Genomic DNA, 19,186 nt, shown 5'->3' with positions numbered 1-19,186 from the left:
CTAAGCTTAGGCGCAGTATCAACAAATATTTCCCAAGAAGATTTCTTAATCCCTTTTCCTTTGAAAACTGTTTTACTTCTTTTGAAAACAGGAAACTATTCATAAACATGCAGGAATCCCATTATAATAATTTTTCCTTATTATGTATGAATAAGAACAATTTCAGTTCTGCATCACCTCTCTATCAGCTCACATTAAATATTCAGTATTCAGTGATGCAGTCACATTTAATTGTGCCCCACAGTGTTTCCATAGCAGTACGGGAAAGCAAGGGAGGGGAAACACAAAAGGTCAGCAAATAGCCCACTGACTGTACATGTCAACATATGGCTGCTAGACAGACAAAGTTCTGTGTGACCAGACATCAGTACTGACTGAGAGACCCTGGGGTGGCTGCAGATTGTCACTGAGCATTTTTCATACTCACATGCTGCAGCTAGTGAGCATATGCGATATTTATCAACTCAACAAATTGGCCCTCCACTCCAGCTTTGTTTCCCTCTGCCTCTCCCTCTTGTACTCTCACTGTGTCTCTATGTGTGTGTGGGCCACATTAGGAGCAATGAAAAAGAAGAGAGCAATGCTTTTCCCGCCATTTGGAATGAATTAAAACCATACGTGGCCATGGTGGTGTGGCATGGAAAAACCGACAGGAAAGGAGCGGAAAGCTGCAGGCAGATGTAATAGTTTCCAGAAAGTGGAATGGTCTTTGTGGATATTTAAGGGTAGTAAGGATAAGGGAGGAGGAGGGGATATTGAGGGTTTCCTTTGAATGGGGATACCCCCTTTTTAGAGGGATTTCCCTGAAGCGGCCTCCCTTCCTGCACGTTTACTGTACAATCTGTGAGGCGACGGCCGATCAGAGAGGAGGTAATTATACGGGAGGAATGAGTCAGCCGCTGTACCTAAAATAGACACAGCTTGCATGGTTGCATGGAGCCGTTCACTGATGGGACAGATTTACCCACAAGCTTTTAGAAGCAGTGCAAACAAGGGCAAAAATATGGGTTTAATCTTTCAGCCTTTCTGGCTGTTTTATTTATATGATAGAATAAATATTTTTCTTGTGTAATGTGGATTCCGATTGATCTGCATTACAGACACAGACTGAAGGCTGTGTAAATGGTGAATAGATTAAATTTATATTAGGCCTTTCTAGTGCCTTCACAACTCATTTTGCTTTACACTACAAGTCATGCTTTTTTTTGAGGAAAATGTTTACATTCATAAATAACTCAAATGGGACTCAGTAGGGCAAACACCTCTACCAAGGCCCAACATTCATCTTAAATCCAATTAAACTGCGACAAATGTCATACAGTCATAAATATCAGATCCCTCAATGAGCTTGATCATTTAATCAAGATCCATGATCCAACTAAAAATGTTGGATGGATTATTTCCAGCTCCTATCTTTTCAGTTGGTTTTGTGTAGTCTTGCTCATAAACAAAGGACCAATCAAGAAACCGACAAAGGAGAAAACATAAATTCTCTTCTCAGGTAATAAAACACACCCTTGCTGAGATAAACCTCTCTTTAACTGGTATATGACCATAGCTTGGAAATTAGATTAGATTTATTTCAAGACTGCACTCCCAGCCACATGTGTAATCAGGGCTGGGCAATATGACTAAAAAGGTTATCATCCATTATTAATAAATGTCAAATCCTGATTTCTCTCAAGTTAAAATGCTGACTTTAATTTTTTCTCCTAAGTGGAAGTTGAAGAAAGTGGTTTTAAGCTTTAAAATGACAAACATACACATAGCAGTTACATAATAACACTGAAAAGCATCATGGCAACTATCAAGTAAAAAAAACAGTTGTGGACAGTCAAGATTTCCAAGAAAAATGGTCAAATGATTTTTGTTGGTGTAAAAGATAAGCCAGTGTGCCTGGTTTGTTGGAAGGTGCTCACAGTGCTAAAAAGGCCAGTCCTGGGCATCATGACAGCTCTCTGGCCTGCGATTTTTAACAAGTTGTTTTGGCTAAAGCCAACTGTGGGCAGCATCATCAACATTATCATCTGACATCAGTCTTCTCACTAAAAAGAAGCACTTCCAGCCCTTGCATTAGAAAGGTGAGTGTGATATATGTGTTCAATAATTTAGTATGGAATGTTCTAAAAGTTTTAAGTAGGGGAACCTACACAAATCTAAGGTCTGCTAATGTTGGCTTCGTCAGCCACATAAGGAACTGGTTTTACCAGACCAAGTAGAGGAGCAGCAGTGAAGTGTACTGAATTGAGCAAGGGTGCGTTTAATTGCATCTGAAATCAACTTTTGATGAGTTGACATTTAGTCTGTTGCACAACTGTAGATCTGCTCCATGTAATTGGCCTCACTTTGAAAGCCTGTGCTGTGACCAGGAACACTTGCCTCTCACATCTCAATCAATGGCTGATTCTTTTGAGAGTCAAACTTGGCCAGTGTTAACATTCTCTGAAAGCAGACAGTGGTCATTCTTTCTCTCCCACTTCTTTTCATTCTTTTTATCCTTGACTGAGACTGAGAGCGCTTTGGAGAACATTTTTCACACTGGGCCTGTCCACTCAAATGAATCCATTGTGTTTGAAAACATGCAGCCCAGCAGCTCAGACACAGAGGGGAGCAGGGAACAGCGTTGAAAAACTGGACCCTGACGACCGCGGTACATTCTTGCACGTGCTTGTGAAATGTGGCGTGTCAACTCCACGGAAGATTTGCCAAGAAGCTGGGGTCGTAAAGCAACGGCCTGAGCAGAGCGCTTTCCAAAAATGAACCCTGCAAATGTGTTTCCCATCGCCATGGTGATGGGGTAAGTTTGGAACTTTCTTTACCTAGGAGCGCTGTGCGTCAGAGGGAGGGATTCTGGGAGCAATTATAGAGCGGGAATGTGGGTGGTGATGGGGAGGAGGAGGAGACACAGTGGCTAAGAATGTCTTAAGTGTGTGAAAGAAAGCAACTGAAGGATCAAAAAAGTGATTCAGACAGCACACATCCACAACTATTTGTGTGCCTATGATATACAGTATGTGGTTGTCTATCTTACTGTCAGGCTCTTTGTAAACCTAAGAGTTATCACAATTAGTGAGTATTATCCTGCTGAAATACGGTCCTGTGTGTCAGATACTGACCTTGCCCTGCTTTTAAATTCCTGTTCCCATCCAAAGCTCCCTGAATGCTCATACAATGCTCGTCTATACTGACCGAACCCTCCACCCTATAACGCTTTTCCAGAACTGACACACCCTGCGTGAGCCTTCCCTGCAGCATCCTAAAAAATCCTTTCTTCCAAGGAGTTAACATTCACACACGCTATTGCAAGTCCATTCCCTATCCAGAACCCTTAATAAAGTACTTCTGATTCTGATTCCTCCTTTCTCATCCATTCACAGATACGTAAATGGACACAGCCCCCCCCAAACATGAATCCATCTTCCTCTGTAGAATATCTTCCCAGCTCCCAAACCCACTCCCATCCCTGACATCTAAATCACTCTACTCCACCCAGTGTTTACTTCATCTAACCTTTTAATCAAAAATACCATCTGCAAATCAGTGACTGACATGTTGAATTTGTTTTCCTACAAAAAACAGTTTAGTCAGTTTAAAGCTCTTGCTGTAGCTTGGGGAAAAATCATATTCTTTCTTAGATGTTTAGATAGTAAGTAATCTACTTAAGCATACCCAGGTTTTTATTGCCTTAACCCAACCACACAAGGGAAACAGGATGAGAACTCATATCTCAAGCGTCACATCCTATGCTTTGTTTATCTACCATTGAGTTTGAGCCCCTGCTACGAGTTTAGTGCGCTGATAGAATGGAGCACTTTTTCGGCAGCCTTTTTTTTTAAATATATCTGCTATAGCTGACAACCAGGCAGCAATAATTATCACAGCAATGTAATAAAAGTTCAAGCATGAGAGAGGAATAATACAAATCATTGTTGGAAATGTTGTAATTTAGATTTGTTGAATGTTTGAATGTTTGTCATTTTAAAGCTTAAAACCACTTTCTTCAACTTCCACTTAGGAGAAAAAATTTAAGTCAGCATTTTAACTTGAGAGAAATCAGGATTTGACATTTATTAATAATGGATGATAACCTTTTAAGTCATATTGCCCAGCCCTGATTACACATGTGGCTGGGAGTGCAGTCTTGAAATAAATCTACGTGCATTTCCTTCTTTTCTCATGTCACTGAGCTGGAGCAAAGTCAGGTCAATGTTTTTTTTGGACAAGTTATATTTCCTGTTGACTTTGTGGAAATACGTAAGGGATATCATTCTTCCTGATAGATTATTCCTTTCTGATGCCAAGAGGTCTTCATTCAGAGTCATAATCTTCAGTCTTTAATTTAGTTTCCACTTCACCGTTTCAGAAAACAGATGTTAAAGGTTTTGAATCATGTGCGTCCCTGCACATTTTGTTTATTCTTCCTTTATTTACTTCCGTAAAACATTCAACTCATCTTTTAGCAGCACACCTTTCATGTTATAATTTTTTTCCAGAGCTCCACCCTGACCTCACTCCACCCAAACCAATGACCTTTTACCTTACCTTTTGTTTCTGTGTCCTTCTGCTCCTCATCTCCAGTAAAATTGCCGCCTTTTAACAATGATGACACCCTGATTAAACCCATGGCATCTATGTGCTGATATGGGTAAACAGCTGTCATGCTTTACTCACATAGTAATTGTCCAAAACATTTGCCTGCCCTCATTTATTATAAACCTGTTAAAAGGTTACAAAGTTCTTCTTGCTCATCTTGGCCATCTGTTTGACAGTTCACATCCAAGACTTCCTGGAATCAACCGCCAGTCATTCTCTTAATCATCTTCAGAACCCATGCACCTTGTTTTGATTAAACCGGTGCAGAGGAAAAACAGCCCCTGACATTGTGTCTACCCTTGTCATTTTCTCACGCACACACAGGAACAGTTTCCCGACATTGCATTGTCCCATGACAGATCGGTGATTCAGCATTGTCTGAAACAAGCCACTGCACCTGGCAAGAATGTTTCACACACCTGTAAATTGTCTGTGCCCCCATAATAACCTGGCACCTCCACCAGCCCCTCTTGGTGAGTCATTATTAATGCCATCATGCTGCTACAATCTTTCAATGCTATCGTGAGCTGTCTTGTGGCCGCGCAGCGTATCCTCACGTCCAGTCACAGGTGTCACTGGGCCTTCAGATGACCTGTTAGGGCAGCAATATACAAGCTGTTGTTCACTGTTTTGGGATCCTGCATCCATTTGGTGCAAAGGTTGTGCACGTCCTCAGAAAATAACGAGATGATGAGTACCCACATAATAGGTTGGGGCAGTGGTGAGTCCTTGAAAGGGTCAGTGGGCATGAAATAGCGAAGAGTTTAAAGATAAACTGAGTTGCAGTGTCTGGAATTACCCACATTGCGTGATCGTCGCTTTTTCAGTCTGGATCTTAACATGAGCCAAATGTTGATCTCCTTGAGTCTCACCATCTTTGTTTATGTTAATTGCACACATATCAGAGGAAAAAAGATCTGTCTGAGTCAAAGATGGAAGAACGGGCAGTGCCCAACAATCTGTAGTCTGACTTCTGGAATCATCCAGTAATGCTCGTAGAACCTAGTATGCTTACAATGCAGCCACTTGACTACACATGGTTAAACAGCAAGTACATCGCAGCCCTTGGACTGACTGTGTTTGTAAGTTGACTGAAGACCTCTGTGTTTTAATGGGAGATTCATTGAAATCATCTGTAAGGGTTTGTCCTCCTACTGAGTGAGGTGTTGAGTGATTAACAGCCAAGGGCTTGGTGAGTAGGTGACCCGGGGTCAGATACTGGACAATCCCTTGGCTGGACCTGTAAGTGAGGGTTCTCACAGGTCGTCCTCTGCATCTGTCAGGAGCACTCTGACTTAGCACTATCTGTGGGTGTTCTGCCCTCTGAGTTCAGAACAGACAAAGGATGGTCCGACTGAACAAGGACTCTACAGTCTCAATGAACTATTCAAGCCAGCTTTTTTTTTTAACAGCAAAGAAGAGTTTAACTTTTAATCAGATGCTCATGAGTCACACTCATGACAGATACCAAAACTCAAAACAGAAACCGTCCAATAGAACCAAACAAGAGAGTGACGAAAGTTCTGATGAATTTTACACTAACAGCAGAAATACCATATAAAGTTGCACAAGCATATTTGATCGCTTTCCCTCCCACAAATCTGACAAAAGTGAACATGCCTTCTGGTGTGTCAGACTGCAGGTGTCACTTCCCAGAATCATGATTCATTCTGGCCAGTGACATTACTGCATGAGGCTGATAAGGGTGATACGGTGATGGCATAGAGTAAATAGAATTTTAGGTTGGCCCCTCCCATGCCCAGCACTACACACACACTGATCTGTTTGACTGTCGTTTTGAACTTTTTGGGTGCATTTCCCAAAATAAATATCTGTATCTATGAAACAATGCATTGTTTCTCTTTTTCATTTCATGCACTGAAGATTTGCCTCAGCCTGAATTTAATCAAAAGAGACTGACTTTCACTTCGAATTTATTTCTCCGTTCATCTGAAAGTTATTATTTTTTACGACAGAAAATTGTGTATCCTGCTGTTCCCCGTATTTTAGAGTTAGTTAATTAAGTGCTCTTGCACAAAGACGAGTGAAGGTTCACACTGTGTGAAAGCTGTTATAAAATGGAGAGACAAAGAAAACAGATGTCAAATTTAACAAAGATTCCCTAAATAAATGGATATTAAAGCAAGTTTTTCACGGTTAAAATACTTTTTAACGAACTTGTACTATTCATGAGACTACATCTGTACACAGGATGATTATAGCAACTTTATAACACTTTGATGAAACCAGAAGTCATCCATGGTCTGTTAATATGTCCGGGAACAACCTGCGTTCTGCCCCTTGCAGGAACTGAGATTAGCATTTAGCTGGGAGGGGAAAACCATTCATTTCGGGTGATGTCTATCAGGGTAATGACAGAGAAACATTCTTGATTTTGGGCCAGAACCTTGGAGGTAAGTCCGATGTGGCTTCTTTGCCAGACAAAAAACGGAATAATGTTTCACATCAAACGTTTCAGAGAGATGTTTTTCGAAACCTTTTCTCTTTCATGTTTTAGAACCATTACAGAAGCATGAAAAAAACAGGACTCAATAAAATAAGTTAAAAGATCTTTCCATAAAGATTTGCAAACTTTTGTCTCTAAAGTCAAAACGTCATATAAACAATGCACATGATATAACATGGGCGGTTTTCCATACAATGAATATGTGCATGAGAATCCAATGAATGGTTCTTTGCCAGCTGTAATAACACCAAGAAACATGAGTAAACACATTACTTTATTTCACACACCTGGATGAAACGTGTTATTGTTCCTGTTGAGCCTGGAGAAACAAAGGACCTGTCCTGCACCAAATGACATTTTGCGAATTTCTCTTCAACTCATTGTTTTCTGGGAGTAAACTGACAAGAAAGATATGGATCTCATGTCCGTGCACCAGGCACAAAGCTGGACGTGGTTAGCTTAGCATTAGGCATAAATGAGTGGAAACAGTGAGCCAGACTTACTGTCTCTGAAGTGTAAGAATAAGCATTCCAAAGCCTCTCATCAACACATTGTGTCTGGTTTGTTTAATCTTCACAAACATCTCAGTTTGAGCGGAACTATCTCTGTGACAACCTGAGTTGAGATGCAACACAACCCCCCTGCTACGCACCAGTGGCCAATCTAGGGGCCAATTATATGTCAAACATCTATGCACAATTCCTGATTCAGTGAGGTGAACATATGAATCATTACTTGCTTACTGTTAGCTCTTGACTAACAGTTAACAAAGCCACACATTATTGATTATATTTTGAAAATTGTTGCTTGCTCAAGCACATTTTGATCTTCAAAAAAGCTTTGAAAAACAAAAGCATGACAATGTATACAATTCTTCACATTTATTATTGTTAGGAAGTATTTTAAGACTACTGACAGGGGCACTTCAGGGGCCAATCAGATTTTTGCTGGGTCCATTGCCCCCCTGGATCTGCCCCTGCTACGCAATTTGTGCTGTTGTTGGTCTAAAGGAAAGGGTCTACAGTTCATATATCCATGACTTCATGTCTTCTTTTCAAGAAATGAAGCATTGCGTTAGTTCATGCAGGACACATAGTCACATGCTCAGCTGTCATAAGCTACTGATGTCAGGTACTTTATGGGTGCTCATCAATCACCCACCAATCACAGCCCATTCTCTCACCAAAGCGGCCCCTTTAAATACGACCTCATCCTCACTGATCCCTGCTCAGCTACACTGCCACCCACACCCAACTCGCCTCCACCACCCCAGCCTCCACTTTTAACCACAGAGTCCAAACAGGGTTTTGGTAAATGATGTTAATCTTAAACAAATACCTTGCCTGCTACGCCCACCGGGGGTTTCTGGAAATGTTCCCTGTTTTATCTTAGCTCAGCTAATCCAGGGAACATCCAAAGAATGGAGCCTTCAGCGCCAATCATAACTGTTTTCCCAGTGTGCAATAAATGGGTAAATAATGACAAAGTGTTCCTGACTGAAATGTAAAATAACCTCATAATTGAAATTCAGAGATATTGGTGGGCTTTTTCTAACTGTCTCCAGACTTAATGCTGACCCAAGCTAAGTTAACAATATTCCAGCTCCAGCTCTATTTACACACGGAGTTGGACATGTCGAGCATGTTTTGAGTCTTTGACTTCAGACCAGAGAGCAGCATCAGTCATCTGATCTCACCTCTCATTGATTGAATAACTTTGTTTTAGCATTTAAAATCCATTTTCATGTCTCTGTTCAATCATGATGATTTACACCGCAAAGCCCCAATGAAGCCTTCAGTAATCTCCACTATTTATCTTACATATCCAGCGGGTCTGACACTTAAATCCGATGATCTGCTTTAAATACTACGATCATGTCTGTACCTTAATCTTTGTTTTCTCTGTTGGGCAAGGCCAGACAAAACTCTGCAGTTATCACCTGCATTGCTCAAGAAACAAAAACCTCAAAACCAGCCAACCGTAAAGCAAACTTCATGCTGGTTCTGTCTGTGTTATTGGACGACTCACTTTTGGAAAAGGAAATAAAAAATCTTTTTAATCTTCTGTCTGTTACCCCACCTTAATTGTTATTTTGCTTTGTCTTTGTCTCCCCACTTCGTTTGTCATTGCTTTTGTCGTCAACATTTTTATCCAACAACTTACACCACCTGAAAAATTAACCTTGACAAGACTGGGAACCTGAGTGCAACACCATTACCACCCACATTACTGCAACAACACGTTCTTGTAGATACATGCTGCACAACATAAGGAGAATACATCCCTTTCTCACGCAGAAGGTGGCGCAGGTCCAGGCTCTGGTCATCTCACACCTAGACTACTTCTGGCTGGTCTACCTGCTCGGAATATCCGACCTCTGCAGCTCATTCAGAAAGCTGCAGCTCGACTGGTCTTCAACCTAAGATCACTCACTGGTTACCAGTGGCACTTCCACTTGCGTACTGTAATGTGAAAAAAAAAATCTTTGAGTTTTTTCATTATTATCATTATTATTTTTAAAACAAAGCACTTTATTGGTCTGCTTAGCAGGGATCCCTTTTGTTTGCTCTCTCAGTGACAGTAGGAGATGTTTTGATTTCATCAGGAGATCTTTATACTTTAATATCCTGCTGCATGTTCCTCCCTGAAAAACAAACATAAACCAAGTGCAAAGGATGAGACTGAACATGACCACAGAGAAACACACATTGCAAAACAAGTTGATGCTGATAAAAGAAAGTGTTAGTGGGAGTGGAACATTTAGATGTACAAATAATTCTTTATTTTTATTGCCCGTGGCTTTTACTCTACAGAATATTAGCTTTGATGACAGACAAAACAAAATGTATACATTCCAAAGAACCTAATGGAAAAAGGGTGGAATGTGTGTGTGTGCTAAAAAGCTGCAGGGGGGCTGCTGGAACATGTTTATTAGATTGGGAAAGTCATTGTTCCTACGTATCTACCAGGGAGACTGTGGATTGTTCCTTTGTTTGGCCACATCCTTTATGGGAGGAGGACAACCAGACACACATCCGGCTACCTTGAACAGCTAACACATCGTGCTCACATTACATCTGGAGCTATCTAACACATCAGAAATCTGACTTACCTCGTCCAGGTTAATGCACCATGAAGCTTTTTTAAAGAATACGCTTGTGTTCTCTTTAACTTTAAATAATGTGCTTTGTATCTTTGCTGATCTTTTTTGTAATTACCTCTGCCATGGAGGTTGTGGTTCTGTTGTTGTGCAGTTGGTTTTTCTTTTAGCAGGATTACACAAAAACTAGTTAACCAATTTTGGTGGAATTAAATTGACGTGTGAGCCAAATATAAACATATTAACCTTTGCTGTAGATTCGATTAAGAGTTCTTTCACTTAGTTAGATAGGGTGCTTTCCACTTTTTTTGTGAATTTCTTGGTGAGCTTCATGAAAAAAGCATTTGTAGAGTGCTAATACTATAATAGGTAAAAATTGTTGCTGATCCGTAAGTGCTCAGTCAGCCTTGGCAGAGGTGTGCACTCTGCAAGTACCCCTCTAGTTTTTGTTTACCTGCTTTAGATTTTCAGATATTTTAATGACACATTTCCAGGGAACCAGTAGTTTCAATGAATCTTTGTACAGATAGTTATATTGAGCAGAAATATTTGGAAACCAACGCATGAAAAATGAAAAAAAAGTTGATTCTTTACATTCAAAATGATGGTGACTAAAAGCAATGATTACATCACTGACCCTGAGACGTGTCTCAACTAAATTCTTAAAAAAACACGATCCCTCCCTGAAATGTCACCATCGCTTTTCAGGGTGGGGGAGAGTGAAGGAACTGATCCTAATGTGAAACATTTTCACTTATGCCACTGTGAGAGCAGCCTACCTCACCCATTTGTAACAAAGGCCAACATAAAAACCTTCTTCTCATTGGCATCTTCATACTTAAGTAACAATCTTCAAGGACTGTGCCTGGTGTTCTTTTATTAATGTTTTTAAAATCTTTTGTTAAAGGTCCAGTGTGTAAGATTTAGGTGAAAGGGATTTTTGGCAGAAATTGAAAATAAAATAATCCTAGTGATGTTTTAACTTGTGTTTCATCTAAATTGTATGAATTGTTGTTTTGTTTGCCATAGAATGGGCCCTTTGTATTTAAAAACTTTATATTCACATGGAGGGGGGTCCTCTCTGTGGTTTTTACTTGGACAAACTGGACAAATTAAAACCTTCTGAGTTTTCGTGACAACTGAAGTTCACCACAGGTTCTCTTTCATGTTTGGAAGGGGAGGGTGAAATGATGAGTGTTCAGCTGCAACATGCAACTTCACCTCTAGATATCACTAAATTCTACACACTGAACCTGTAAAGTACTGTGAAATAAAATATGAAATTATTTCTTTTCACTTTGATGTTAACCAATAAAGTCACATTTTGTTTCATTTATGACTGACAAAAAAGTCTACTTTTATTTTCCAAAATTCTGCAAATCTCCAAGTTAATGAATCCCCCAGAGACCTCAGAACTGACCAACTTTGGAGGTTGTGAAGCACAAAGGCGCGCTGTGAGCAGCCCTGCGGTTTAGGTCTGTGGAAAAGAGGGAGGTGACAAAGTGGGGGGGGAGTGGTCTGAGGGGCGGACCTGAGGGCCCACAAGGTTTATATAGTTTAACAACTTTCCTCTCCTCCTGCCTTGTGTCTGTGAGCTCCCATTTCAGCCCGCCCAGCCTGTGCCTCTCGCTCGCTCCTAGTCTCTCTCACTGAGTCTCACACTTCACAGCGACAATGAAAACCTCCAAGCAAACAACATACTCCATGCGCTCCTCTACTAGTAGCAGGCCTCCTGCTATATCAATCACTCGTACGTCTGCTCCCGTCTACAGGGCCTCCACTATCCATGGCGGGGCCAGTGGGGCCGGTGGGGCCCGCATCAGCATCTCCAGCGTACGCAGTGGGCTGGGTGCTGGGATGCCAATGGGCTCCGGAACTGGAGGCTTCTCCAGCAACATCCAGGTGAGCGCCAGCGGGAAAAGCGCCGACATTATGGGCAACGAGAAGTTTGCCATGCAGAACCTGAACGACAGGCTGGCCAACTACCTGGAGACAGTGAGGAACCTGGAGCAGGCCAACCACAAGCTGGAGATTAAGATCAAGGAGGCCCTGGAGAAGAGCGGACCTGACTTCAGAGACTACAGCAAGTACCAGGCCATCCTAGACGACCTGAGGAGGAAGGTGAGGAGGGGGCTTGGGGAGCGTTGTCAGGGCAGACAGGGGAATGTGCATTTATTAAATGTTGAGTGAAACCAGATGGATGGGTGAATTGAATGAAGAATTCCAGGGTTATGAAATGATGGATGTTATATGAAGATATGCTGTAAGTGTGACTGAAGAAGAAACGGATAAAACATTTTACACTGTAGATGTAATCAATACAATATATTCTGTACACTCAGTGCAGCTTCATAGAGTTACTGACTTTCTGTAGAAATAGAGGAGATTGATTGGGTTTCCGCTGATTCTCAGTGCCCACTGGGCCTGGGTCTGAGGGCTGGACCGGAAACAATATGACAGAGGAATGTTGGAGCAACAGGGGTCAGAGAGCCAGGAAAGCAAAGAGAAACAAATAACGACAGTCTGGGGACTTTACAGGCTGTAGAAAGGTCCACTTACAGGCCTGTACGTCATGACTTCAACTACCTTTTTCCTCTTTGTTTGGTGCAACACAAATAATCTGTCATCAGTTGGACAATGGGACTGAACATACAGTACACTGCAGTCCTCACTACTGTGGATACATTAAACAGAAGCTGATAAGGGATGGGAAAAGAAGGGAAACGCAATTCACTTACAGGGTGGAGGTATTAATTATATTAGTTCAGTGACTTTATGTTCCACATTTTATAATGAATTAATCTGATAACACCATTCATTTCACATTTACATGATACTCCCCATACAAATACATCTGGCCAAGTTATTAAGTGCAAAATGATTTTGGGACTGAAGTAACATGAGGGCATTACACAACCAGGACAATCTGTCAATCACTCGTTCCAGGTTTTGCCCTTGTGGATACTCCAGAGAGAAAAAAAAGATTGGACTGAAAGAGAGACTGGACTGTGTAACCCTCCAGTCTCTGCCCCATTTCAATAAAAGCTACATTTTCCATTTTCAATTCAGTCAAGGGCAGTCATTTCCAAATGGAACATTCCAGTTGGTCTCCACTGAGACAACCCAGTGAGAAATAGTTTTTGCTTTAGGAAAGTGTGCATGCCCACACAGAATATGACTTTTTCAGTTTTCCACTCAAATAAAAGTCTTTTTTAATGGTCAAAATTAAATGAAATGGAAGGTAAAGAGGAGTTTAAGAGGAGTTTTCCATCAATTTCCCAACATCAAATCATTTTCATAACAACATAAAAGCAAAACTCTTTTTATTTTTAATAACCTTCCAAAAAACCCAGGGTCAACACAGGGTTATTTTTCTTATGGCGTGATGCAAAAATCAGACAAACATAGACTTGCACAACAGTATGCAATATGAACTACCCATGCAAACTCACACACACACACACACACACACACACACACACACACACACACACACACACTCAACTGCCATAACCACCTACCTTATGCAAATCACCTGCCCTGCTGACGGGAAAGATCATGTTCCTGAGCCACAGAAGGACGGTGGCTGCCTGGCAGCTGCTGATTGGCTGTCGGACTCTGCCAACTGGATGCTTCCTCTGTCATCCATCACAGCCTTTATCTACCACACAATGACTGCTTAAGCAAATACTGCAACCATCTGGTTTTTGACGCCATCCACATTTACACGCAGACTTTGATGAGACTAAACCTACTAGTGCTGATGTCCATAATATTTTTACAATATCTTAAAGCTGATGAACTCCCCTTATATAATACATTTTAGAAATATGAATAAAGAATCATTCTGACTCTCTGGGGAGAAAACATGTATTTGCTTTCCTTCCAGGAGTTATATGCGATAACACTCTTGTTATATGTGCAGTTTAGCTTATCATAAAGGCTAAAGTCCAGCTTCAGGGCTGGATGACCACCGTGTGCTATCACCTTACACATTCTGTCTCATATATTCCATTCATACAAAAAACTGTAAAAATGCTATTATGTGGTAATAAGTAATACTTCAACTAAAAAAGAAAAACCTTTTGTCAAATCTTTGTTGTAAATGTTTGCCCAGTCATTGGTTTGTTTTGTGCATGTCCCTGACTCCAGTTTGACATCCAAATAAGTTCTATCTTTGGTCCTGTTCTAGGTTTTTGATGCCACTACCGACAATGCCCGCCTGGTTCTCAACATCGACAATGCTCGCCTCGCAGCAGATGACTTCAGAGTGAAGTAAGGCCCGCACCGCTGAGTCCGTCAAACACCATGTCAGACAGCTGTGGGCACACCCTGTCGAACAAAGTGTAAAGAGACAGGCATTTGTTGTGTAGTCATAAAGGATCACTTTCGCATTAGCCTGTGGGGGTGTTATCATAAATAACATGTCCCAGCAAACACAGGTGGCTGCAAGAGTGTAGAATTTTGCTTGCAATCTAAACAATATGACCATATATACTGTGAGAAGTGAGAAGAAAGATTGTTGGAAAGTATATGTTGTATTATCAGTTAATTAACCTTCTAATAGGATTGTAACACATCTCAAAGTTGCCTCAGTCTTTGGGTCAGCAGCTGTGTTAGGCTCTCCCGTTATCCTCACTTCCCTGCCCTGTGCTTTTTAGATATGAGTCCGAGCTGGCTATCCGTCAGTCGGTGGAGGCCGATATTGTCGGTTTGAGGAAGCTCATCGACGACACCAACATGAGCCGCATGAATCTGGAGAGCGAGATCGAAACCCTGAAGGAGGAGCTCATCCACCTCAAGAAGAACCATGAAAATGTGAGTTTAACGGCAAAAGTATTACTCTGTGAGATTCATTTTTCATTATTCAGTGAGTTTACGTTTGGCAAAAACATCATCGTTTTTTATTTATTGTTCATCACATGTCAGGTAATCTGCTTCATCTGATTTCATTAGCAAGTGACCCCACAACCACCATTACAATTTGATCCACATGTAGTTAACTTCTAATGGGTGCACAGTGACATCACATTCTTACTTTCAAATTAGCCCCTCCTACTTTGAGTTGTCCAAAAATTTAAATTCGCAAATCCTCAAAATGACAGAATCCAAACTTTAGCATCAATTTTGCTCCGATATAGGACCCTATTTACAAAATAGCTTTTAACAGCCATAAACTTATTATGACCAAAATATATTACAGATAAAAAAATCTAAGTAATACATGTTATGATATAAAGTTTAAATTACAAATTACATTTGAATTGCCTTATGGTAATATATTCAGCGATATCCTCTTTTTTTAAATCAAACTGACTTTTTAAGTCAAATATTAGTCAAAGGTTGTTTTCCCTTCTACGACTGTGTTGACTTTTCTAGAGCTGTAAATGACAAGCACTTTTAAAACACCTCTAGACATTGTTTAAGCAAACAGTCACACATTAGGAGGAGCTGGATTAATATTTGCCTTGCGGCACATCTCAGTAATCCCTTCAAGCATAACCACCATGTGTGTTTAAATTACATTTGCACTGTGTGTTACACATAATGCCACGACTGCACACACCCGACACATCTGACGGGGCTTTCTTCAAAACAAGTTTGAAAAAAGAATCCTCAGTGGGAAGGGAGGTTTCAAGAAATCTGAAATATCTTTATGAGAATACTGTGGGAAGCCTCGTCGTAAAAAATGATTCACATCCACATTTGGCAATGAAGAAAACCCCAAAGACCCCAAATTACTGTCATTTACGCACATAAACCAAAACACAGCCATTTGTTTACCAAAGGGAATATTCAATCAAGTGTTTAAGGCCCCAGAGGCACGCTACCAGGGACCCCCTGTATATTTACCTGACCGTAACATGTGATTATGCTCGGAAGTGGCTCGGAGTCCCTGCCGGGTCACAGTTCAAGTCTTCGATGATAAAAGGAGCATTCTGTCTATTTGAAATCACAAAAATTATTTTATTTGCCCTGTTTAAGCGCATTAGAATCAGCACTACTTTTCATGTAGATGTGAAAACACGATTCAGAACAGATCTTTTAAAGCTTGTGATTTTGCTTATTGACTCCTCTATCCATTGTTGTTTCTTCAGGAAGTAATGGAGCTTCGTAACCAGATTGCCCAGTCAGGAGTCCATGTAGATGTTGATGCTCCTAAGGGACATGACCTGGCTCAGCTCATGGCAGAAATTAGGGCCAAATACGAGAAGATGGCACTGAAGAACCAGGAGGAATTGAAAGTGTGGCATGAATCTCAGGTGAGCGATGAAAGAGAAACTATCACCCACTAACAGGAACAATCTCTCGAGCACAAGGCCTTAAATCAACTCATCTTTAAATCGCAATCATTATTTCAGATTACAGAAGTGCAGACCCAGGTTACCCAGAACACAGAGGCCCTGAAGGGTGCCCATACAGAGGTGAACGACCTGCGGCGACAATTACAAACCATGGAGATCGAGCTGGAGTCACAGAGGAGCCTGGTGAGAAGTCCCTCTGTCAGCACACACTTCATTTACCTCAAAACAGACCTATCTTAACTCCCTGCAATGACCGACTCAGCACTCTCATTTCAAGTCTCTTGCATTTACTTTGTTGACACAAGCTTCACACTCTGGTGACCCGTCGCTATGGAGCTGTCCTCGGCCCGGCCAGGTTCCCTGTTCAGCTTTAACCCATTCTGTCCTTTCACCTCGCGCTCACAGAAAGGGTCTCTGGAGGGGACACTCAGGGACACGGAGATGCGTTACAACATGGAGATCGAGTCTCTCAACACCATCCTCCTGGGTCTGGAGTCGGAGCTCACGCAGTTGCGTAACAACATCCAGCTGCAGACGCAGGAGTACGAGGCCCTGCTCAACATGAAGATGAAGCTGGAGGCCGAGATCGCAACATACAGACGGCTGCTGGACGGTGAAGACTTCGTGTGCGTAGATTTAATTATTCTATTTTATTCTTTTTTAATTAACTCTATTGGTCAATGGTTAATTTTTTTTCTCAATGGTTTTGTTCAGTCTTCAGGACGCTCTGGAAGACCAGAAAACAGTGAAGACCAAAGTGATGACTGTCACACAGACCCTGGTGGATGGAAAGGTGGTTTCCTCCAGCACAGAGACCAAGAACCTTTGAAGACCTGAAGCAAACATACAACAATCACTTTCACTGCATCATGACACTAACATACGATCGCCCCCAAAATGTTATTTCCAGTTCTCCTGACTTCTTAGATATTCATCACTAATACTCTCCACTGCAATTGGTTTAACTTCCTGGGTTAGCAGCTCTTCCACAGACTGATTAAAAAACTGGATGAGAGGAAACCTAAATCATCTTTTATTTATTTCATCATGATGTTATTTATGTGTTTGTGTCCTGACCAGTAGATGTTCAGAATTTATAATTAGAGAACCCTGAGATTTGTCAGATACAAACTGATTCAAGTCACTAAATGTTCCAAAGGAAAAAGTCCAATGAAGTGCAAAACATTATTTTAATATTTCATCATCTTTGGTTTTCTCTCTGTCCAGTTACATCTGCCTGTTGTGCTGCGATGTTCAGACATTTAAATAAAGAACGTTTCAGAATTGTATTCCTCATGTTGTTGTTGTTTTTGTGTTTTCTTTGAAACTAAGAAATGCGTTTCTCAAACATGTCATACACTTCAGGTTCTACTATAAAACATGAGGAACATAATGAATGAATGAAGCAAGTGAAAGGACTCATACTGAAAGCAGATAACAATAGAGCCTTATCATTAGATTTAGATCTGAGATACGCACTGAACTCTCGACTGTTGTTGAACAGGAACACCTACCCTGAGTGAACTAAAGGGATAGTTCACCCAAAAATGAAAAAAATGCAGATGGAGGGTTGGTGTAGTGTGATCTACACACAAACAGGGCTCTAGAGGAGGATATCAGAGGACAATTTAGTTATTAACATAGTGTGAATGACGCCGTTGCAAATTGAATTTGAATGTTGGGGCTTTCACTTCACCCACCCCTGCATAGGCATATTGGTGAATAGATAATGAGTGAATTTTCATTTTTGGGTGAAATATCCCTTTAAGCTTCAGAGTAAAGTTTTTATCGTTTTCATTCTTAAACCATTGCTTACCAACTCTGCTGCTACTCTTCCTCTTCACCTTTACTTGAGCTCTGCTACCAATACAATCACTTTATGTACATTTAATACTTTAAAGCTATGTTCATACCTCTCTGTGGGGAAAAACACCCACCTCATTCCATTCAGGGAGTCCAAAGTGCCAACACAGGGGGCCCTGGCAAACAAAATGCCTGTGGCAGCACACTTGGTAGACCAAGCAATTACAGTGCACATTCCTGGTAGATATTGTAACCTGAACAGGATAATTCTACTGTTTATGTCTCAACTGAGATGGAGGCTAAAACGATCTTTGCCATGATGTGACACCAGAGTTGTAAAATCCTTCCTCGTAGTATTAGAAAACACTGTAATATGTTTTGGCATGTTACAGGTTCCGGAATTGCAAGTATCTGATATAACACGCCCCCAATGTGTAACCCCCATTCAATTTTCTTCTCTTTAAGGATTAGGCTGGAGTAATTCTATACTCCTTCATTTGAAAGAATTCACTTTTCTGGCTTCCTGAAGCTGCCATGGCTTTCAGCCCCAAACCTGTTGGTTCCAAGAGGTAAAACTTGAAAGAAAGAACAACACAAAAAAATATCAAAAACACATTTTAGTGTGCAGTATCTCTTTAAGAAACAGAAATAATATAGAGCTGCTTCGATGAGACATGAATGCATTAAATCCTCTTCTGCTACATTCAGTATGACAGAATAGCTTTTGAAAAATAAAGTATTTCTATGGCATCACAGTTATCATACACTCACAATCATTATGAAAGTGATAACTCATCAGTTACAGTTATCATACACTCACAATCATTATGAAAGCGATAGCTCCTCAGTGGATGTTGGAGGGACAAAGTCTACGCAAGAAGGATAGAAGTAGAAGGTAATATAGATAGGAGAGGTGTG

The 19,186-nt window shown here is 40.9% G+C and overlaps 1 protein-coding gene across 1 annotated transcript; it reads left to right on the top strand.

Moving 5' to 3' along the window:
* The first annotated feature begins 11,730 nt into the window (after nt 1–11,730).
* krt18a.1 (keratin 18a, tandem duplicate 1) lies at nt 11,731–17,754 on the top strand. Its single transcript, XM_020089319.2, has 7 exons — nt 11,731–12,281; nt 14,353–14,435; nt 14,822–14,978; nt 16,259–16,423; nt 16,523–16,648; nt 16,871–17,091; nt 17,180–17,754. Exons 1-7 carry the CDS (start codon nt 11,835–11,837, stop codon nt 17,292–17,294), a joined length of 1,314 nt encoding a protein of 437 aa, XP_019944878.1. The 5' UTR covers nt 11,731–11,834; the 3' UTR covers nt 17,295–17,754.
* The last annotated feature ends 1,432 nt before the right edge of the window (nt 17,755–19,186 follow it).

The sequence above is a fragment of the Paralichthys olivaceus genome, chromosome 6 (assembly GCF_024713975.1).
Source record: "Paralichthys olivaceus isolate ysfri-2021 chromosome 6, ASM2471397v2, whole genome shotgun sequence".
NCBI lineage: Eukaryota > Metazoa > Chordata > Actinopteri > Pleuronectiformes > Paralichthyidae > Paralichthys > Paralichthys olivaceus.
The sequence above is the reverse complement of the archived record's forward strand: the minus strand, read 5'-3'. Positions and strand labels throughout refer to the sequence as shown.

Excerpts from the sequence above, each read along its gene's own strand:
- krt18a.1 (XM_020089319.2), top strand. The coding sequence starts at position 11,835 with ATGAAAACCTCCAAGCAAACAACATACTCCATGCGCTCCTCTACTAGT. Across the intron at positions 12,282-14,352 it reads TAGACGACCTGAGGAGGAAG|GTTTTTGATGCCACTACCGA; the intron begins GTGAGGAGGGGG and ends GTCCTGTTCTAG. Across the intron at positions 14,979-16,258 it reads TCAAGAAGAACCATGAAAAT|GAAGTAATGGAGCTTCGTAA; the intron begins GTGAGTTTAACG and ends TTGTTTCTTCAG.